The 24,307-nt window shown below is 40.0% G+C and overlaps 1 protein-coding gene across 1 annotated transcript in view; it reads left to right on the forward strand.

Annotated features, from left to right (window-relative positions):
* si (sucrase-isomaltase) overlaps positions 1-24,307 on the forward strand; it is a 221,924-nt gene that overhangs the window by 123,132 nt on the left and 74,485 nt on the right. Inside the window, exons 24-28 of the mRNA XM_062068147.1 lie at positions 145-318; positions 10,069-10,218; positions 10,294-10,500; positions 12,774-12,928; positions 15,823-15,991. Of these exons, the coding sequence (XP_061924131.1) occupies positions 145-318; positions 10,069-10,218; positions 10,294-10,500; positions 12,774-12,928; positions 15,823-15,991 (855 nt within the window). The remainder of the gene's footprint in view (positions 1-144; positions 319-10,068; positions 10,219-10,293; positions 10,501-12,773; positions 12,929-15,822; positions 15,992-24,307) is intronic.

Below are 24,307 nucleotides of genomic sequence, written 5' to 3' on the forward strand. Positions count from 1 at the left end.
AAACAGACCTTTTTGTGGCGAAAGACATTGATCGATCCGACTCTTTTCGAGCTTTGTCTGATCGGTTATCACTGATGATGACTGGGAAATGGATGGATAAAAGACATGGTTTTACATCAAGAGTATGCCTCCTCTGCCTTACAGGGAGTACTGACCATGCAGGTGACTCACGCCGGCTACCAGGATCCAAACAACCTAAAGTTTGAGGATATTACAGTCCTCGGGGTGCTTCACCCTCCCACGTCTGTCTCTGTGATACACGGAAACTCGAACAGCACAGTTCCAGATGCCGACATACAATATGACGGAGCCAATGAGGTACGGTGTATTCATATTCAGCCTTGTACACACAATCATACACCATGCTATAACTTCACTGATATGTATATTGTATTGCGAATGTAGAATGCAAGCAACTTTTAATGGTACAAAGTAAGAAGGACACCTACATTGCACTGGTCACCCTAGAGCAGGGGTGTCAAACTCAAATACAGAGTGGGCCAAAATTTAAAACTGAACAAAGCCGCGGGCCAAGGTTGAACAAATTAACCTTTTTGATAGGGACCCAAACAAGTTTTACATTAAATATTGAACAAGCAAGGCTTATATAACTTTATAGTGACATGCAAAATCGAATTTCAAATAATAATAATAATAATAAAAAAATATCAATGGCATATCAATCAATCAATCAATCAATGTTTATTTATATAGCCCTAAATCACAAGTGTCTCAAAGGGCTGTACAAGCCACAACGACATCCTCGGTACAGAGCCCACATACGGGCAAGGAAAACTCACCCCAGTGGGACGTCAATGTGAATGACTATGAGAAACCTTGGAGAGGACCGCATATGTGGGTAACCCCCCCCCCCTCTAGGGGAGACCGAAAGCAATGGATGTCGAGTTGGTCTGACATAATATTGTGAAAGTCCAACACATCAGCGAAAGTCCAGTCCATAGTGGGGCCAGCAGGACCCATCCCGAGCGGAGACGGGTCAGCAGCGTAGAGATGTCCTCATCCGATGGACAGGCTAGCGGTCCACCCCGGGTTGGGAGCAGAGTAGAAAAGAAAAGAAAAGAAACGGCAGATCAACTGGTCTAAAAAGGGAGTCTATAGGCTAGAGTTTACAAATTAGTTTTAAGATGAGACTTAAATGCTTCTACTGAGATAGCATCTCTAACTTTTACCGGGAGGGCATTCCATAGTATTGGAGCCCGAATAGAAAACGCTCTATAGCCCGCAGACTTTTTTTGGGCTCTGGGAATCACTAATAAGCCGGAGTTCTTTGAACGCAGATTTCTTGCCGGGACATATGGTACAATACAATCGGCAAGATAGGCAGTAGCTTGACCGTGTAGTATTTTATACGTAAGTAGTAAAACCTTAAAGTCGCATCTTAGGTGCACAGGAAGCCAGTGCAAGTGAGCAAGTATAGGCGTAATATGATCAAACTTTCTTGTTTTTGTCAAAAGTCTAGCAGCCGCATTTTGCAATTTAAATAAAAATGGAATGCCTCTTTTCTATTTGCAGCCTTCTGAGGTAAATATCAACATTAACTTTTTCCACAGGCTAATAAATTTGAAAATAAAATAATGGATAATACAACCATTCAGGACTTTAAACTGTTTAGTTTGCAACACACTGATCTAATCTGATGTGCCCAAGCCAGATATCTGACATCTTTACTTGGATGCTAGTTCATTAATGTCGGGGCTCAGGCATCCCTCATTATCGAACGAAGGTGTTCATCAGTCATTTTATCTCGTATTCCACAGTCTCGGGGGCGTGCCTTACAGACACTGCTTTAAACGTCCTCTACGAGCTGACGTCACGTCCGCTTTTCATCCCTTCTAACAACGTGCCCGCCCAGTCACAAGATATGAGCGCCTCCTGTATGCACACACACACACGTAAATGCAAAGCATACTTCATCAACAGCGATACAGTTTATAATATAAGCAACTTTAACATTGTTAGAAATATACGCCACACTGTGAATCCACACCAAACAAGAATGACAAACACATTTTGGGAGAACATCCGCACAGTAAGACAGCATAAACACAACATAAACACAACAGAACAATCACCCAGAACCCTTTGCAGCACTAACTCTTCCAAGACGCTACAATATACACCCCGCTACTTCCAAACCCCGCCGAAATTTGGGAGTCTCCCGGGAGGTTTGGCAAGTATGAGAATTAGCGGTGTACCGCGGCACCGCCGCTGTATATAATCGGTGGGCCAGCTCTAGTGTTAATTTGATATCACCTCACGGGCCAAGTGAAATTACACAGCGGGCCAATTTTGGCCCGCGGGCCAGAGTTTGACACCCATGCTGTAGATGCACCGCAGGACTGCTTCAAAATCGCCCAGAAAAAAGTGGTACATGTCTGCTGCTCGTTTAAAAACAAATCACAGTGCCATAGAAAGTAGCATGATAACATTATAATGCAGTAAATGATCAAGTGTCTCTGCGTAATACTGTACATGCAAAAGCCTCATTTAAATAGGGCGGTGTGCACCACTTTTCAATTGTAAACACACAACACGCCCACTAATAATACACGCAATTTTATAGTTTGCAGACTCTGTTTAGCACGTGGTACTCGGATCGTAGTAGATCAGGCCCTATGTATTTATAATCCTTGCAAAGGCAGGATTTTCGACGCGGCCAATGCTTCTTTTTATTGCTCACGTCTCGAGTCAGGACAAATGCCGGGTGGACGACTTCCGTAGTGCCTGTGCCTTTTCAAGGTTGGCCATTAAGTATGAAAAATGGTAAAAAATGTACTGTGACTGTGTGTGTATAGAAAAAGAGACAGGTAAAAATTACTAAGAGCTCCCAACCCTTCCATGTGCGTCCAGGTTTATGACTTAAAAGCTCATAAGCCACAAGTCTATAAAAGAAAGAAAAAAAAACATCCAGTTAGCCAATATTGCAGAGATGTTTCGCTTACAGAAAATTTTTTACCTGAACGTGTAATCGTCTTCAAGGTCTTTGTGGTTACCCAAGAAAGGATACATTTATCAATGTTTCCTCCGTTATTTCCTGGAAGTGAAGGACAAAAGTGCACTTAAAATGTAATTTTTCAAGCTCAGTATTTGTTATGATTCTTGTTGTGGGTTTAGATGCTAGTCACACAAGGTCAATGTTGATGAAATATAGTTAAAATGCTCTTTGTTTTTAACAGTGGGAGTCAATGATATTGATATAAGAGTGTGGAGGTCTTGCTTCTCAGGGTTCTCTGGACCACCAATGACGGACATGACAGCCGTGTTCATCTTTGCGAACAATAATTTATTTTGCAATAAGTTGTGCTTTTCAGCCATGTTAAAGTTTCTCTCGCTCGTTCTCCACCATCAACAACCTCCTCTCCTTCTCAACTGCTGCTTTTAACAGAGCGACAGGTGATCAGACAAATACTCACAGGTGTCATCTACGCACCTGTCAGTAATCTCGAAGCCGATCCTGACACACCCCGCTTCGCTGCAGGTCTGCAGGCCACGCCCCCCCACAAAGAGTATAAAGCAAGGGTGTCAAACATACGGCCCGAGGGGCCGGATCAGGCCCACAAACAGGTTTTATCCGGAGTTTGCTAAGTATAAAAATTTACCTGAAATTTTTGAATGAAAGAAACAGCTGTTCTAAATGTGTCCACTGGATGTCGCAATAGCAATTATTTGTATCATTGTAGTGCTGCATATGTAAAAAAATAAACCACATGATGTTAGTTCATCAGTCGAGGAAAATGATCATTAATAAAATACTGTCAATTTATTTTGATATAATGTTTTTTATCTTGATAGCTTGAAAATTAACACCAATGAGTTGACTAATGAAGATGTGGAAGTCGCTTACCAGCCGTTCCACTGCCAAGTGTGCAGTTTTTAACCAGGTTTTAATGTACATAGATTTTCATCACCGGTTTTCTCTCCAGCAGGACGAGACTTTTCAGCCACGTCCGTATCCTCTCTCCCCTCCTGCTCCCGGCCGCTTACTGTTAAAGACAACTGATGATTAGATTAACACGTACCACCTGCGAAATCTAATCACCTGCCAGCTGTGTCTCGCTGTCAGCACACGCCCCGCCCCTATCCGATGGTGCTCGTCCTCAGCGTCATAGACAAAGGCGGTGACCTTTGCTCTTGCAGGCGCGCTGGCCACACCTCCCTCCACAGAAGATTATCACATAATTTATTCAGAAAATACAAATAACGACAACTAACATATGTATACCGTATTTTTCGGAGAATAAGTCACTCCGGAGTATAAGTCTCACCGGCCGAAAATGCATAATAAAGAAGAAAAAAAACATATATAAGTCGCACTGGAGTATAAGTCGCATTTTTGGGGGAAATGTATTTGATAAAACCCAACACCAAGAATAGACATTTGAAAGGCAATTTAAAATAAATAAAGAATAGTGAACAACGGGCTGAATAAGTGTACGTTATATGAGGCATAAATAACCAACTGAGAATGTGCCTGGTATGTTAACGTAACATATTATGGTAAGAGTCATTCAAATAACTATAACAAATAGAACATGCTATACGTTTACCAAACAATCTGTCACTCCTAATCGGTAAATCCCATGAAATCTTATACGTCTAGTCTCTTACGATAATGTGTTAATAATTTCACACAAGTCGCTCCTGAGTATAAGTAACTATGAAAAAAACTGTGACTTATAGTCCGAAAAATACGGTACTATTAACCGCAGCAGGTAATTGCATAAAAACCCCAACAACATTATGATTTGTATAATTTCAGAATGTGCTTGTTTTATTTCTAAACAAAGAAAACAATCTGAAGTTTTCTTTATTTTTAAGTTATCGTGCCACAATTTTACCAGTCCGGCCCACTTTGGAGTAGATTTCTCTACATGTGGCCCCTTCTAAAATGAGTTTGACACCCCCCGGTATAAAGGTACAGTATGTGTCAATTACAGTTGGTACGTACCTCAGTTCAGTTCATTTCCAGTGCAGTAAATCATTAAACTGCTTACAAACAGAAAAACTGAGTGATACATTTGGTGCATTAAAGAGGCCGTAGGCACAAATTGGCAGCCACGTTTCCGCCGACCTATCCCAGTGCAGCTGCGGTTGCAAATGCAGCTTGCCACCACACACGTGTGGATGTAGAAAAGCAATGTAACAATGTAAGCAAACTCAATTGCCTTACCTTTCACTTTAAGCGCGTGTGAAGAATGCACTGAAAAGTCCGAAAGAGAAAGGAATGATACAGCATTATCTGCTCACGGATGCCACCTGGTGGTTGTTTGAGCACACTGCAGCCAGCCCTTGATAGTCCCACTCCTTAATGCTTCAGTCACTCGCAGGATTCCCACGGCAATGAGAAAAAAATACAACCTTACCCATTTTAGTAGTAGCAGTCTGAACAGGGGCCCAACACAAGGCTGATTGATTGATTGATTGAAACTTTTATTAGTAGGTTGCACAGTGAAGTACATATTCCGTACAATTGACCACTAAATGGTAACACCCGAATACGTTTTTCAACTTGTTTAAGTCGGGGTCCACTCTAAATTGATGCACTCGCTGTATTACAAAAACAACATAGTAGTTAACCATGTCGTAAGAAACGATCATGCATGCATTACCGCTTGGTAATTACTTACCATTTCGAGAACTTAACTACTCACGAATTTGTGATAAAATGTGTCACTCTCCACATCACCTCTGCATCCTCCACTGTTGTAGCGCACGGGTCTACATTCGATTTCACTAAAAATGAAGATTGACACCTTAGGTAGTTTTGATTTAAAAAAATTAGAGATGTCCGATAATGGCTTTTTTGCCGATATCCGATATTCCGATATTGTCCAACTCTTAATTACCGATTCCGAAATATACAGTCGTGGAATTAACACATTATTATGCCTAATTTTGTTGTGATGCCCCGCTAGATGTATTAAACAATGTAAGGTTTTCCAAAATAAATCCGCTCAAGTTATGGAAAAAAATGCCAACATGGCACTGCCATATTTATTATTGAAGTCACAAAGTGCATTATTTTTTTTAACATGCCTCAAAACAGCAGCTTGGAATTTGGGAGCATGAGGAGGTTGAAGTGGGCGGGGTTGAGGTGTGTGTGTGTGTGTGTGGGGGGGGGGGTAGGGGGTAGCGGGGGGTGTATATTGTAGCGTCCCGGAACAGTTAGTGTTGCAAGGGCTTCTGGGTATTTGTTCTGTTGTGTTTATGTTGTGTTCCGGTGCGGATGTTCTCCCGAAATGTTTGTCATTCTTGTTTGGTGTGGGTTCACAGTGTGGCGCATATTTGTAACAGTGTTAAAGTTGTTTTTACGGGCACCCTCAGTGTGACCTGTATGGCTGTTGACCAAGTATGCCTTGCATTCACTTGTGTGTGTGTGAAAAGCCGTAGGTATTATGTGATTGGGCCGGCACGCAAAGGCAGTGCCTTTCAGGTTTATTGGCGCTCTGTACTTCTCCCTACGTTCATGTACACAGCGGCGTTTTAAAAAGTCATGAATTTTACTTTTTGAAACCGATACCAATAATTTCCGATATTACCTTTTAAAGCATTTATCAGCCGACAATATCAGCAGTCCGATATTATCGGACATCTCTAGTTCAAAGCTTTGGAAAAAGGTAGCGGCTAATAGTCTAGAAAATATGTTACTTGTCATTGAGACTGTTTTACTTAATCTCCTTCACTTTTTACCGTGTAGGAAATCTGTACACCTTTGTACCACACCCAACGTTTAAAACCGAAAAACCAGATTCTAAATACACGCCTCTATCACCAATTGTGTTTATCTCTCCAGCCTCTCATCCCATCAGTCCTGCCTTTACAGAGTCTTTTCCATCCTAACTTTTTTTCCAGCTTGTGTGTTCCCCATCCCACCGTTTGACTCTCTTTATTGGCTAAGCATGACTTCGGAAGAAAAGGACATTTTGATGTACACTCTTAAAAGTTTGCCCAGCAGCTCAAGAAGCTTCTGGGTGTTACTACTGTAAACTCTCAAGAGTCAAAGAGGCCCCTCCAGATTTGCCGTGACTCAGTTTGTAGAGGCTTGGGAAATGAACAGCTGTGTTTTTAATTGGTAGAGCACAAACGATCTGAAGCAAATAGTCTTGCTTCAAGAAACTTGTCTTTACAATGCTGAGACATTGTCATGAGAATGGTCTTCATTCCTATCCGTTGTAGCCATTTTGATATTGATTGATAAACTGCAGAACCTAGACCAAGGGCCATATTTCCCCCGACCCATAACACTGGGTTGTCACCATTGTGAGCAAACTTGCAATTATTAAGTAAGGCTGTCTTCGACTAAGAATTTTCATTGTCAACTCTTTTTTGTACGCTACCGTGTACGCTAGCAAGAACCCAGTTAAGGATGATGGGGATCCCTACAACTTAACTGATATCATTTGCGACGTTTGCCCTCTCTAAAAAGGCTAGAACAGTCAGATGAACAAACAAACCAGACAGCGATCGGATAGTTCAGTTCGCTCCTCTGATAGACCACGCCAAAGTCGACTTCAGCTCTGGCAGAGCGTTGAAAAGACGATTTTTTGATTGATTGATTGTGACTTTTATTAGTAGATTGCACAGTACAGTACATATTCTGTACAATTGACCACTAAATGGTAACACCCGAATGCGTTTTTCAACTTGTTTAAGCCGGGGTCCACGTTAATCAATTCATGGTAATTGATTCATGATCAAAACTTCCAGGCTAGTGACTCCCAAACTGATTGAGATATGGAGCAGGTTTTTCCTACTTATTTTTCCTTTATAAAATGGTGTTTTAAATTGAACTGGTCCTAAAAGTACCTTATTATGCAAAAATATATGATCATCTACATCAACTATATGTTTTGCCTGAGTGGCTGGACAGGACAGAAAACATATAGTAATAAATATATGTAGTTTTTCAAATCGATGTTTGATTTTTTTTTTAAACAATTAAGAATAGTTACAAATACAACATTTTTTGGACACCCCGACATGCCACTGCCATTTCTAAAGTACAGTAGGGAAGAGATTCGTATGGCCCCATTCCTGGGTGAATCTTGCGTGGGAGGAATATGGGGGGGTTAATCATTTTGCTATGCAGTTTGCTGAAAATGATGAAAAGTGCCACTCTGCATCGCAACTCAAGCTGAGTTTAAAGTTGGAATTTCCACAAAACACATTTTACAGCTGTCTGGCAGCTAAAGTTATTATATACATTTATATAATATATATGTTATATATTAAAAAACTGCTGTATTACTCATTCACGGATGTCATTTTGCTATAAAAAAAGTCAGTCAATTAATGTATATATTTGTTAACGGAAAGGGGTGTGATTAAATAAGCTTTGCTTCTTCCTACTCCTTTTCGAACTTGACGTAAAGTGAAATAATATGGAATTTTGTGATGTATTATGCTGTAAGTGTGTTCATGTTCGAAATAAACTAAAGACAGAAAAAAAGAAAGTGGCCTAGTGGTTGGAGTGTCTGCCCTGAGATCGGTAGGTTGTTCAAACCCCAGCCGAGTCATACCAAAGACTTTAAAAAATGGGACCCATTACCTCCCTGCTTGGCACTCAGCATCAAGGGTTGGAATTGGGGGTTAAATCACCAAAAATGAGCGACCACCGCCGCTGCCCACTGCTCCCCTCACCTCCCAGGGGGTGAACAAGGGGATGGGTCAAATGCAGAGGACAAATTTCACCACACCTAGTGTGTGTGTGACAATCATTGGTACTTTAACTTTAGTGGATAGTGCGCCCACCTATTTTGTCCCGTTTCATGTGTCAGGTAAACCGCGACGAATGGGGCCATATGAATCCCATTCCTATTGTACACTACAGTGTGTATATAAATGTTCATTTGTATTTAAAGACATTCTTATCTGTGGAAAAACTGCAGGGGGGGTACAAAAAACATATTTAAAAAAAAGTCTTAACTAGGGTTGTACGGTATACCGGTATTAGTATAGTACCGCGTTACTAATGAATCATATTCGGTACTATACCGCCTCTGAAAAGTACCCAAATTTGCGGAATCATCCAAAACTAATGTAAAGTATCAAACAACAGAAGAGTAAGTGATTATTACATTTTAACAGAAGTGTAGATAGAACATGTTAAAAGAGAAAGATATTAACAGTAAATGAACAAGTAGATTACTAATTCATTTAAAACCACTTGTCCTTAATAATTTTGACAAAATAATAGAATGGAAAATGACACAATATGTTATTGCATATGTCAGCAGACTAATTAGGAGCCTTTGTTTGCTTACTTACTACTAAAAGACAAGTTGTCTTGTATGTTCACTATTTTATTTAAGGACAAACTTGCAATAAGAAACATATGTTTAATGTACCGTAAGATTTTTTGTTAAAATAAAGCCAATAATGCAATGTTTTGTGGTCCCCTTTATTTAGAAAAGTACCGAAAAATTCTGAAAAGTATCGAAATAATTTTGGTACCGGTACCGGTACCAAAATATTGGTATCGGGACAACACTAGTCTTAACTTAAAATTGCAAGACCGTCTTGCAGTACCTTTGCTGACTTTTAGGGGTCGTAGAACCCTGTTAAAGACCTCTGATTTAGAGGGAGTTTGGTCTATGGAATCAGGAAAGCTGTTAATTCATGTACTTACTTATGCTTAATTTATGTCAAACGTTTGTTTTAATTGCACAGCCTTTAGTTGTGCAATGACCAAAAACAAAAAACAGATACTAATACTTTTTTTTTTTAATATATATATATATTTCTGTTCGGGACCAGACTATCGAACCAAAAGTGTGAAGGTTGGGCAAGTTAGCAAACAACAGAGGAGGAGTTATGATGCCAATTTAAAGACACTGGTGATCAATGGAACAGTAATCAAACTGTCAAGCATCTACCAGTTGTTATTTCACTGATATTACTTTTTTTTTTTCTACTTCGATTAAAGAAAAGGTTGTCTTATATTTGGGTCAATATGATATATACCTCGGAACAAGATTTTTGGGGAGAGGCTGGCTGACTTCAATATCATTATTATATTCCTCACTTATAATTCCAATTCAAACACAGGTGTTGTTCTTACGGAACCTGTCCTTAGCCCTGGGGGAAACATACCAGGTGCGCTGGGAGCAGGTCCGAGAAGAGTACCAACGCTTTGACTGCCACCCCGAGGAGCATGGGGACGAGGCAAAGTGCAAGGCCAGAGGATGCATCTGGAAGGTAAGCGAGAAACACCACAAACTTGGGAAAAGTCTGCACATTGAACCCACTTTTTTGTTCTACTTCACTAATCAGCAAAGCACACTGGCAGGCGTGCCGTGGTGCTTCTTTCCAAAAGACTACGGATATTCTTTCAAAACAATGGAAGAAACCGGCTCGGGCGTTTCGTTCGATATCAGTCGGAACAAAGCGTACCGGAGCAGTGGACGCCCCAAATCACCTGACATTGACAACCTCCGTGTTCAGATCACCTACCACAGCAGTCATATGCTACAGTTCAAGGTGCCAGCTTATTTAACATGCGTCTGTTTCCCTATCTATTACTAATAATTCATTCACACCACATCTTCTACACTTACAATCGTGGTCAAAAGTTTACATACACTTGTAAAGAACATCATCTCATGGTTGTCTTGAGTTTCTAATCATTCTACAACTCTTATTTTTTTGTGATAGAGTGACTGGAGCACATTTGTTGGTCACAAAAAACATTCATGAAGTTTGGTTATTTTATGAATTTATTATGGGTCTACTAAAAATGTGACCAAATCTGCTGTGTCAAAAGTATACATACAGCAATGTTAATATTTGGTTACATGTCCCTTGGCAAGTTTCACTGCAATAAGGCGCTTTTGGTAGCCATCCACAAGCTTCTGGTGAAATTTGTGACCACTACATTGACAAAATTGGTGCAGTTCAGCTAAATGTGTTGCTTTTCTGACATGGACTTGTTTCTTCAGCATTGTCCACACGTTTAAGTCAGGACTTTGGTAAGGCCATTCTAAAACCTTAATTGTAGCCTGATTTAGCCATTCCTTTACCACTTTTGACGTGTGTTTGGGGTCATTGTCCTGTTGGAACACCCAACTGTGCCCAAGACGCAACCTCCGGGCTGATGATTTTAGATTGTCCTGAAGAATTTGGAGGTAATCCTCCTTTTCCATTGTCCCATTTACTCTCTGTAAAGCACCAGTTCTATTGGCAGCAAAACAGGCCCAGAGCATAATACTACCACCACCATGCTTGACGGTAGGAATGGTGTTCCTGGGATTAAAGGCCCCACTTTTTCTCCTCCAAACATATTGATGGGTATTGTGGCTAAACAGCTAAATTTTTGTTTCATCTGACATCACATGGACAAAGATAAGACCTTCTGGAGGAAAGTTGTCAGAATAATTGTATATAAGTTATCATACAACTTTGTGTTCCCATGAGTTCAGGCTGCCCTGCGAGAAGACAAAAGTTGTCTTTGATCTTATCAAGCTTGTAAACCTCCACTGTGTGCGATGAGGTGCGACGTGGAGGTGTCTGTTTCTTTGATCTATTGGACAGCCACAGGAAGACCTTGTCATGACCCGAGGTCTACAAAGCAGGGAGGGGGGAAACCTGACACCGCTCCAAACACCTTTTCTTTGAACTGTTTATGACTGAGTGCGGCAGCTGTTTATGACCCCCCCTCCCCTTAGAAACAGCTGCAGCTATGTAATCAGAAAATGCCCAAATAAAGGAGGAGGTGTGGAACCCTTTCGTGAGAGCGTGGGACGACACTGTGCAAGGGTACAGGTCGACGCACTCTCCTCATGAGCTAAATTGAATCCTGTCGCTGTCTGATTCCTTTCTTCTTGTCTTGTCTAATAGATGTCATCGGTGTTTGAACCTGATAAAAGTTCTGTGGTCAGATGAAACAAAAATTGAGCTGTTTCGGCACAATACCCAGCAATATGTTTGGAGGAGAAGAGGTGAGGCCTTTAATCCCAGGAACACCAAGCCTACCGTCAAGCATGGTGGTCGTAGTACTATGCTCTGGGCCTGTTTTGCTGCCAATGGAACTGGTACATTAAATGGGACAATGAAAAAGGAGGATTACCTCCAAATTCTTCAGGACAACCTGCGTCTTGGACGCAGTTGGGTGTTCCAACAGGACAATTACCCCAAACACACGTCAAAAGTGGTAAAATAATGGCTAAATCAGGCTAGAGTTAAGGTTTTAGAATAGCATTCCCAATGTTCTGACTTAAACGTGTGGACAATGCTGAAGAAAAAAGTCCATATCAGAAAACCAACAAATTTAACTGAACTGCACCAATTTTGTCAAGGAAGTGGTCAAAAATTCAACCAGAAGCTTGTGGATGGCTACCAAAAGCGCCTTATTGCAGTGAAACTTGCCAAGGGACATGTAACCAAATATTAACATTGCTGTATGTATACTTTTGACCCGGCAGATTTGCTTACATTTTCAGCAGACCTATAATAAATTCATAAAAGAACCAAACTTCATGAATGTTTTTTGTGACTAACAAGTATGTGCTCCAATCATTCTATCACAAAAAAATAAGAATTGTAGAAATGATTGTAAACTCAAGACAGCCATGACATTATGTTCTTTACAAGTGTATGTCAACTTTTGACCACAACTGCATATTACATTTGCTTGCATTTTGTCTCTTAAAGTTTGTTCAGGTTTATTTCAGAATCATTTTCTTTCCACTAGTGCTGCATCACGCTTGCTTGCCTGCCACATTTTGGCTCACACACTAATATGCCCCCCTGTCCAGATTTGGGACCCGGCCACGGATCGTTATGAGGTTCCGGTGCCGTTGTCTGTCCCACCTGTCCCCGAGACTAATGAGGACAAGAGGCTTTACAAGGTCCTTTTCAAGAAGAATCCATTTGGCATCCAGGTGATACGGAAAAGCACAGGAACCAAAATGTGAGTGTCGATGTTACAAAACAGATTACTGCACTTCGGTGGGATGTTACTATTTACAAGTGCGTCTCATTTAAAGATGTGAAGTGAATTATATTTATATAGCGCTTTTCTCTAGTGACTCAAAGCACTTTTACATAGTGAAACCCAATATCTAAGTTACATTTTTAAACCAGTGTGGGTGGCACTGGGAGCAGGTGGGTAAAGTGTCTTGCCCAAGGACACAACGGCAGTGAGTAGGATGGCGGAAGTGGGGATCGAACCTGGAACCCTCAAGTTGCTGGCATGGCCACTCTACCAACCGAGCTATACCGCCCCAAGATGTATACCGAATACCTTTTTTTTTTTAGTACGATACTGCTGTTTTGTCCTACGAATTTTGGCGGTCCTTGAACTCACCGTAGTTTGTTTACGTGTACAACTTTCTCCGATGCTGCCACAGAAATATGTGTTGTATGCCACTCCTTTGTCTCATTTTGTCCACCAAAAGTTGTATGCTGTGTGTGAATGCACAAAGGTGAGCTCTGTTGACGTTATTGACTTGCGCGGAGTGCTAATATTCCATGCCAACACGCTATTTAGGCTAGTGTGTACATATTGGATAATTATGCATACTTGCCAACCCTCCCATGTTGTTCCAGACCACAGCAAACGTTACCCAGCTTGTCTGTGTTGACATGGCCTAAGGCGGGGGTTAGCAACCCCGCTTGCGGCTCTTTAGCACCGCCCTAGTGGCTCCCTGGAGCTTTTTTCAAAAATGGAAAAATATATTTGTTGTTTTAATAATGTTTCTGTAGGAGGACAAACATGACACAAACTGTAGTAATTGTTAGAAAGCCCTCTGTTTAATATGTATGTGTTTATTTTTCACTGATGACAGTATTTGGCAAGCCGCTGTTTTGTCCTACTAATTTTGGCGGTCCTTGAACTCACCGTAGTTGTGTGGACTTTGACTCAAATGTTTACATGTACAACTTTCTCCGACGCTGCCACAGAAAGACGTGTTGTATGCCACTCCTTTGTCTCATTTCGTCCACCAAACGTTGTATGCTGTGCGTGAATGCACAAAGGTGAGCTTTGTTGATGTTATTGACTTGCGTGGAGTGCTAAAATTCCATGCTAACACGCTATTTAGGCTAGCTGTGTGTGCTTATTGTGTCATTATGCTTCATTTGTCGGTATATTTGAGTTTATTTAATTTCCTTTACTTATGTCCTTATTTTATTTATATTTACATGTCTCATGACACAACCGGGCGCGGCCACCGCTGCGGCTCACTGCTCCCCTCACCTCCCAGGGTGTGATGAAGGGTCAAATGCAGAGAATAATTTCGCCACACCTCGTGTGTGTGTGACAATCGTTGGCACTTTAACTTAACAATATCTGTATGTAATATTGACTGCATTTCTGATTGTGTGCCATGTTGTTCCAGACCACAGCAAACGTTACCAAGCTTGCAAAGATTGTGATAAATCCATTAGAAGAAGACAGTCTGTCCTTTCCTTTTAACTCGGGCACACACGTCTATACCTTTGGCAGTTTCAAGCCAGTAATTTCCAGGAGTTATCTCACCCTCTGAGACACTTACTTAATGTATTGCCTTCATTATAACACTTACATAAGGATTTTAACTTTTAAGTCTTTCAAAAGTATGTTTGTCTAAAATCAACCCCTGAAATGAAATTAATTATGCACAATATTTAGAATTGCATTATGTAAAATATTTTGTGTATAATATATACTTTCTTTGCGGAGTTGTTGTGGTTTGGAATGGGGATAAACTGCAAAAAAAACTAATAGGTATTTATTTTGCTAAGGAAAACATTACACACATTGCAATGTACTGACACTACTGCAAACTATCACAGTGATATACCTAGATCATTATTAAGCAATCACAGTACAAATATTACTAAATCTAACCTCTTTGACTGTGTATAAAACAACTTATGTCATCTTTTTCACACAGCTGGATCTCATTAGTTTGCAGGTGTACCTAATAAATATTGTCCGAGAGGCAAAAAAGATAGATTCCCGAAAGGGACAAACATGCAATACATAAGTAAATCCAACACTGTCCGAGCGAGATGGATTTTTCTAGGTGTGATTGATTCGCTTTAATCAATAAAAAACCTACTTGGTATCAATCAGGAAATTAGTTGCCGAGGTTATTTACTTTCAGCAAGGACAAGTGTTTACAAGGACAAGTTGCAACTGACTTCCCCCCCACCCCCGTAAATCACTCCCTACAACAATATGTGACATCATTTAATACGGAGAGGTGTAATAAGTTGATGGCAAAAGCTTTTTAATATAATTGCACACTTTGCAGACCTGAATGTAAAAGGGGCCCTCAATGAAAAGTTAAAGGCGGCCACTTTGAGAAAATACCGGTAGTCCAGAACATCCTGACGTTTTAGCACGCTTGACTTCAATAATAAATATGTTGGCACTTTTTTCCATAACTTGAGTTGATTTATTTTGGAAAACCTTGTTACATTGTTTAATGCATCCAGCGGGGCATCACAACAGTTAGGCATAATAATGTGTTAATTCCACAACTGTATATATATCGGTATCGGTTGATATCGGAATCGGTAATTAAGAGTTGGACAATATCGGAATATCGGCAAAAAAGCCATTATCGGACATCTCTAGTCAGGAACAAACAGATATTTTTTATATTTAATTATAATATTTAGACACAACTTTATGTGCATATTTGAGTACCTATTTGAGCAGGTTTATTGCCTAGTGTCAGTTAAGTGTCACTAATTAATATGCCTGGTACTTCCTGGAGAGGGCAACTGTTATTTTTGTCAAATGTGTTTTGGATGATGTCCTCTGACAATAATCCCCCTCTCATTGATTTTAATCCTCTTGTCACTTTTTCTCAGTTGGGACTCCTCTCTGCCAGGATTTACCTTCTCCGACATGTTCATCCAAGTGTCGACGCTTCTGCCATCCCACTACGTGTACGGCTTTGGGGAGACGGAACATCAAACTTACAAACACGACCTGAACTATCACACCTGGGGTATGTTCTCTAAGGACCAGCCACCTGGTGTAAGTATCTATTCACCGAACCAGCTCTGCATACTTGCACTAATAAAATAAGTTGGGTATTAATAGGGGTGTACCGGTCCAATATCAGCAAAAAAAACACATATCGGATGATAACAACTTGTATCTAAACTCTCTGATATAATCGATACAATGAAAACTGCAATTTGTGCAAAGCTAACCAGCCAGTTAACATTTAATTGTCCTCCAATAAGCACACTAAGTTGTTTTTTTTATTGTATTTTAGTCATTAACAAAAGGTAAACATGGTAGGCTATAGGCTTCTAGGAACGAGCAGCTACACCGCAGCTATGCACACAACAGCACTCTAGCTAGACATAAGTAATATGTATCTTTAGTTCAGTGGTCCCCAACCTTTTTGTAGCTGCAAACCGCTTGAAATAATTTGTATTATTATTTTATTTTTATTTTTTTCCCCATAAAGAAATACAATCATGTGTGCTTACGGACTGTATCCCTGCAGACTGTATTGATCTATATTGTTATATAATGTATATATTGTGTTTTTTTATGTTGATTTAATATATATATTTTTAATTTTTTATTTATTTTTTATTTTATTTTTTTATTTTTTTTTAATTTTTTTATTTCTTGTGCAGCCCGGTACCGGTGGTTGGGGACCACTGCTTTATTTTTTCAAAATAAACAAGTATCATATAATCTTAGTTGCATAATACTTACGCATACAACGTCTCCAAAGCAGAAGTGTATTACAAATGATCCAGTAAAAAACGTATCCGCTGTCACAACGTGGTTTTCGCAGCTTACTGCGAGGTTTGTTCTCCCGGGATGCAAACGGACTATTCCGGACAAGGCTTGCAGGTAGGAACATATTTATTAATCTAACTACAAAAAAACAGGCAAACAACAAAGGCAAGCGTGCCTATCGCACTCGGAAGCTTAGGCGAAAATTTTGCGCAGAAAACATGGCAAAAACTTTCTAACTGTGGCATGAACTAAACAAGACTTACGTAGAGGGTTGCGTGAAGGAAACAAACAGCATGAACTATGGTATTGCATGAAACAAGCAACTAGCATAACTATGGAATCAGACATGAAACGAGCAATGACGCCAGGCCGACTGACTGGCAAAGGCGGTTTAAATAGTCTCTTGATTAGAGCCAGGTGAGCGTCCGAACACCAGCGGCAGGTGAAAATCATACGCAACCATGGCAACCAAAACAAACAAGAGTGCACAAAAATCAGGAACTATGGAGTTAAACTAACAGAACATAACGAAAACATGATCCGGACCACGGATCATGACATCCGCAGCATTCAATTTACAGCATCATGAGCTTAACTTGATGCAGATCAGTGATAGGTTCTTTAAATGTATTTTCTTAAACCTGTATATGCAAAAGCGTAATTAAAAAATAAAATAAATGAATACAAATCAATCATTCAAAGTTTACTCATATAGCCCTTGATCACAAATGTCTCAATGGGCTGCACAAGCCACAAAGACATCCTCTGCTCTAATCCTACATTAGGGCAAGAAAAAACTCAACCCAATGGGAAAAAAAAAAAGGCTAATAGGTGTTGTCAATAAAACAATTACTGCTCCACTTCAGTTTAAAGACAGCATACGTTTCAGGATGTTTCGTCAATGTCGGCAGGGATAGAGGCTTTATCGTCCCCGTGAAGAGAGAGGTGCTCACAAGCATGAATGTGGAATGTCTGTAGCCATCAGAGAATCAATAATGGATGGATGTTTCAGCTCAAACAAACAAATAGCAAAAGCAAAGAAGTACAGTAGAAGAAGTAAGCACAAGATCAATTCAACCATCCATCAATCTTCCGATTATCCGACAAGAAGCCCAGACTTCAATCTCCCTAGCAACTTTCGTCCAGCTCTTTCCAAAGGGATCCCAAGGCGTTCCCCGACCAACTGGGAGACATAGTGGGGGGGCGTGGCCTGCAGACCTGCAACAAAGCGGGGTGTGTCAGGACCGGCTTCGAGATTAGTGACAGGTGCAAAGATGACACAGCTGTGAGTGTTTGCCTGATCACCTGTCGCTCTGTTAAAGGCAGCAGTCGGGAAGGAGAGGAGGTTGTTGATGGTGGAGAACCAGCGAGAGCGAGCTAAACTTTAACATGGCTGAAAAGCACAAGAAGGACAACTTATTGCAAAATAAATCATTGTTCACAAAGATGAACACGGCTGTCATGTCCGTCATTGGTGGTCCAGAGAACCCGGAGGAGCAAGACCTCCACACATAGTCTCTCCACTGTGTGCTGGGTCGTCCCCATGGCCTCCTACCTATTCACGGGCCCTAAACACCTCGCCAAGGAGGCGTCCGGGGGGTATCCTGACCAGATGCTCGAACCACCTCATCTGGCTCCTCTCAATGTGGAGGAGCAGCTGCTTTACTCTGAGCTACTCCCGAATGACAGAGCTTCTCACCTTATCTCTAAGGGAGAGCCCCACCACCTGACGGAGAAAACTAATTTCGGGTACTTGTACCCGTGATTTTGTCCTTTCGGTCATAACCCAAAGCTCATGACCATAGGCAGGGGTCGGCAAACCAAAATGTTGAAAGAGCCATATTAAACCAAAAATGCAAAAATCTAATCTTTCTGGAGCCGCAAAAAATGAAAAGCCGGATATAAGTCTTATAATGAAGGCAACACATGACTTAAGTGTCTATATTAGCTATAATAGCCTACTATCAAAAAGACTACGTGTCGCAGGCTGAAGCTAATCTTTGTTGACAGAAATGTTGAAATGAAATCTTTATTCTACACATTTTTACAACATTAGAAAACCATTAGCAAATCAAAGGCTACTCAGAAGGTGAGATAACTCCTGGAAATTACTGGCCAAAAGTATATATATGTGTGTGTCCAAGTTAAGGCTGTCTTCTTTTAAGAGATTTATTACAATCTTTGGCAAGCTAGGTCATGTTTGCTGTGGTCTGGAACAACATCGCACACAAACAACTATGAGAAATGCGGCCAATATTACATACAGATAATGTGTCATGAGACATGCTAAACTAAATTATATACAAAGAGGATAAAAGTAAAGGATATTAAATTAACTCAAATATACCTAAAAATGAGGCATAAAGATGCACTATGTACACACATCTAGCCTAAATAGCATGTGAGCATCGATTTGTCTCATTTTGTCCACCAAAAGCTTTATGCTGTGCGTGAATGCACAAAGGTGTGCTTTGTTGATGTTATTGACAAGTCAGAGTGCTAATAAGGCATTTTTGGTCAGTGCATGACTGCAGGCAAATCGATGCTAACATGCTATTTAGGCTAGATGTGTGTACATAGTGCATCATTATGCCTATTTTTTTGGTATATTTTAGTTAATATACCTAAAAAATAGGCATAATGAATATATTTGAGTTGATATACCTAAAAAATAGGCATAATGAAGTGGAGCAGTAATTGTTTTATTTGCAACACCTTTTAGTCACGTATTTTTTTCCCATTGTGTTGAGTTTTTTCCTGCCCTAATGTAGGATTTGAGCAGAGGATGTCGTTGTGGCTTGTGCAGCCCATTGAGACATTTGTGCTCAAGGGCTATATGAGTAAACTTTGATTGATTGATTTGTATTCATTTAATTATTTTTTTATTACGCTTTTGCATATACAGGTTTAAGAAAATACATTTTAAAGAACCTATCACTGATCTGCATCAAGTTAAGCTCATGATGCTGTAAATTGCAAGGTAATCGATGCTAGCATGCTATTTAGGCTGGATGTGTGTACATAGTGCGTCATTATGCCAATTTTTTAGGTATATTAACTCAAATATACCTAAAAAATAGGCATAATGACGCACTATGTACACACATCTAGCCTAGATGTGTGTACATAGTGCGTCATTATGCCAATTTTTTAGGTATATTAACTCAAATATACCTAAAAAATAGGCATAATGATGCACTATGTACACACATCTAGCCTAAATAGTATGCTAGCATCGATTAGCTTGCAGTCATGCACTGACCCAACATGCCGGATTAGCACTCCAACAAGTCAATAACATCAACAAAGCTCACCTTTGTGCATTCACGCACAGCATACAACTTTTGGTGGACAAACAGACAAAGAAGGAGTGGAATATTTTACATGTAAACAAACATGTTGCGTCACAGTCCACACTATGGTGAGTTCAAGAACCACCGAAATTAGTAGGACAAAACGATATTCACCAAATACTGTCATCAGTGAAGCATACACACAAACATATTAAACAGTGGAGCTTTCTAACAATTGGGAAGGTTTGTGTCATGTTTGTCCTCAAACAAAAAACATACTTAAACAAAAAAATTATGTTTCCACCCCATCTTTTTACATTTTCAATCCTTTTTTAAAAAGGCTCCAGGGAGCCACTAGGGCAGCACTAAAGAGCCGCATGCGACTCGAGAGCCGTGGGTTGCTGACCCCCGACCGTAGTTAAAGTTAAAGTACCAATGATTGTCACACACACAATAGGTGTGGTGAAATTTGTCCTCTGCATTTGACCCATCACCTTGTTCACCCCCTGGGAGGTGAGCAGTGGGCAGCAGCGGTGGCCGCGCCCTGGAATACTTTTTGGTAATGTAGCCCCCAATTCCAACCCTTGATGCTGAGTGCCAAGCAGGGAGGTAATGGGTCGCATTTTTATAGTCTTTGGTATGACTCGGCCGGGGTTTGAACTCACAACCTACCGATGTCAGGGCGGACACTCTAACCACTGAGTAGGTGAGAATAGGAACGTAGATCGACCGGTGAATTGAGAGATTTGCCTTCCGGCTGAGCTCCTTTTTCACCACGACAGACCTATGCATCACTACAGATCCGCCTGTCGATCCCACGATCCATTCTTCCCTCACTCGTGAACAAGACCGAGGGGTATTTAAAGTCCTCAACCTATAGATGGCACCATAGACCATAGAGAACCATAGACTCGTAGTAATGGGTATTAAGTGCTAAAAACTATGGGTACACGTTTTTCACTTTTCCCAATATCGATATCCGAGCCTGGAGTATTAGCCCATACTGATATTAATGCGATTTGATATCATCACCAACCCTAGTACATGCTTGTATTATTTTGTAGCGTCAAATGTTAGAAAAGGCTTGTTTAAGTAAAATGACTCAGAGAAAAATGATAGGTAATAACTTTACCGGGCACGTACATACAAACAATCCTTCACACTTATGGCTATTTGCAGTCTCCAATGTACCCAATACGCATGTTTCTGGGATGTGGGAGGAACCCAGTGTACCCTCCATCTGATGACTACTGACTGATTTCAAGGTCGGACCGGACGAAGTGTCGAGCCATCAGCATAATGAAATCCAAACTGCTGAGCTGTCATTAAAGCGACAGTTCACGCGAATGTCATTTGGTTTTCTTTGCGAAGCAAGGGAGAACTTTTACGAGTGATCAAATCAAGCTGATGTTCTAAAACAATGCATTTAAAAGCAATTAAATTCTCGCATCGTGGAGCGTGGCTAACACAACCGTACAGACAATTTGCTGAAGTCTTCTTCAGTTAAATTTTAAATATTTTTTTAATGCTGATTTTATTTAGCACATTTGCCTCCTCGCATAATGCATACTTGCCAACCCTCCCGGATTTTCCGGGAGACTCCCGGAATTCAGCGCCTCTCCCGAAAACCTCCCGGAAGAAATTTTCTCCCGAAAATCTCCCGGAATTCAGCTGGAGCTGGAGGCCACGCCCCCTCCAGCTCCATGCAGACCTGAGTGGGGACAGCGGTGACAGTCTGTTTTCACGTCCGCTTTCCCACGATATAAACAGCGTGCCTGCCCAATCACGTTATAACTGTAGAATGATCGAGGGCGAGTTCTTGGTTTCTTATGTGGGTTTATTGTTAGGCAGTTTCATTAACGTCCTCCCAGCGCGGTAACAACACACAACAACAGCAGTCACGTTTTTATCTACCGTTAAGCAGTTTGTCTGCCGTAAACAGCAATGTTGTGACACTCTTAAACAGAACAATACTGCCATCTACTGGATAGCCTCCGGAACACTGAAATTCAAGTATTTATTTTATTTATATGTATAATAAAATAAATATATATATAAATATATATATGTATATATATATATATATATATATATATATATATATATATATATATATATATATATATATATATATATATATATATATATATATATATATATATATATAGCTACAATTCACTGAAAGTCAAGTATTTCATACATATATATATATATGAAATATATATAAAATACTCGAGTTGGTGAATTCTAGCTGTAAATATACTCCTCCCCTCTTAACCACGCCCCAACCACGCCCCCGCCCCAGCCCCCGGAATCGGAGGTCTCAAGGTTGGCAAGTGTGGCATAATGTACCATATTTTTCGGTCTATAGAACGCACTGGCATATAAGCCGCACCCACTAGATTTTAGGGGAATTTTTTTCCCCCATATATTAGCCACACCGGACTACAATAAGCCGCATATATATATATATATATATATATATATATATATATATATATATATATATATATATATATATATATATATATATATATATATATATATATATATATATATATATATATATATATATATATATATATATATATATACATATATATATATACTTTGTAAAATGTGTTATTTACACAGAAATATTCTGTAAAGGCTCACTTAAAATATTGAATTTTTCTCAAAACTCGACAGTGCGCCTTATAACCCGGTGCGCTTAATGTAAGATAAAAGTTTGGTTGAGCTTACCCACCTCGAAGCTATTTTATTTGGTACATGGTGTAATGATAAGTGTGACCAGTAGATGACAGTCAAACATAAGAGATAAGTGTAGGCTGCACTATGATGGCAATATGACTCAAGTAAACAACACCAACATGTTAAATGTTCCATTGAAAATCTAGAACATTACACACGATCTCAAAGATCTATCAAAATGTTTTAGTATGACTTTGGTAAGCTATGAAGCCACACCGCTTGAAGGACAGTCGGCGCATTAAACATACAAGTTTTATTATGGTGTGTGTATAAGGTAAGGCAGATTATCTGGCATTTTGTTTCGCAATATTATGCAAAAGCAACTTTTCTTACCTTCCGGTACCTGCTGATATGTATTTGGGATCTGCATAAGTCCTGAAAAATTTGCACAAATGTATTGAGGAAATTGTGAAACTGAAACAATACCAAAAAAAATGTTGTACGTTAATAACACTAACATGCTAACGATGCTTGCTTGATTACATTACGATAGCACGTACAAATACGCACACAAACACTCCCACAGACATCCCACACGGGACGGTTAAGTAAGAATTGTTTTAGTTAGACTGTAAAACTTACAAACGTTGCTTGGAGAGATGAGTAGAGACGCTATGGACGGCTAGATGACGAACGACACTTCTACTTCAGGTTGAAAGCACTAAATGTAATGACACTGCAACACCTGCAGTGAGCAAACTCGTCCAAAAGATGGCGCCATAGCACAACTAACAACACACCTTTTCAGTGTATTTTCTTTCTTTTTTTAACTATAAATGCATTTTGGCCGTCAGCGAAGAAAAATCCATAAATTATCCGCACGGTTTATAGTCCGGAATTTACGTTAAATTCAAATTGTGACCTTTTTCTTTCGTGAGATCAAACAACTAGCAGGGCATCACAAACACACACACACACATACACAGCAAACTCGTCCAAAAGATGGCGCCATAGCACAAACAACGACACACCTTTCCAGTCTATTTTCTTGTTTGTTTGTTTTTTTTCTATCTATAAATGCATTACGGCCATCAGCGGAGAAAAAATAAAAAATTAGCCGCACAGTTTTCAAAACCGTAGGGTCCAAAGTGTAGGAAATACGTAACGATTTATAGTCCGGAATTTACGATAACTTCAAATCCTGACCTTTCTCTTTCGTGAGATCAAACAAGTAGCAGGGCATCACACACACACACACACACACACACACACACACACACAGCGAACTCGTCCAAAAGATGGCGCCATAGCACAAATAACGACACACTTTTCCAGTGTATTTTCTTATGGTTTTTTTTAACTATGAATGCATTATGACAGTCAGCGAAGAAAAATCCATAAATTATCCGCACAGTTTTAAAAGCCGTGGGGTTCAAAGTGTAGGAAAACCGTAACCGTTTATAGCCCGGAATTTACGGTAAATTCAAATCCTGCGAACTCGTCCAAAAGATGCCGCCATAGCACAAATAACAACACACCTTTTCAGTGTGTTTTCTTGTTTTTTAAAATGTTTTAACTATAAATGCATTATGGCCGTCAGCGAAGA

This window comes from Entelurus aequoreus, linkage group LG13 (genome assembly GCF_033978785.1).
Source record: "Entelurus aequoreus isolate RoL-2023_Sb linkage group LG13, RoL_Eaeq_v1.1, whole genome shotgun sequence".
Classification (NCBI taxonomy): Eukaryota; Metazoa; Chordata; class Actinopteri; order Syngnathiformes; family Syngnathidae; genus Entelurus; species Entelurus aequoreus.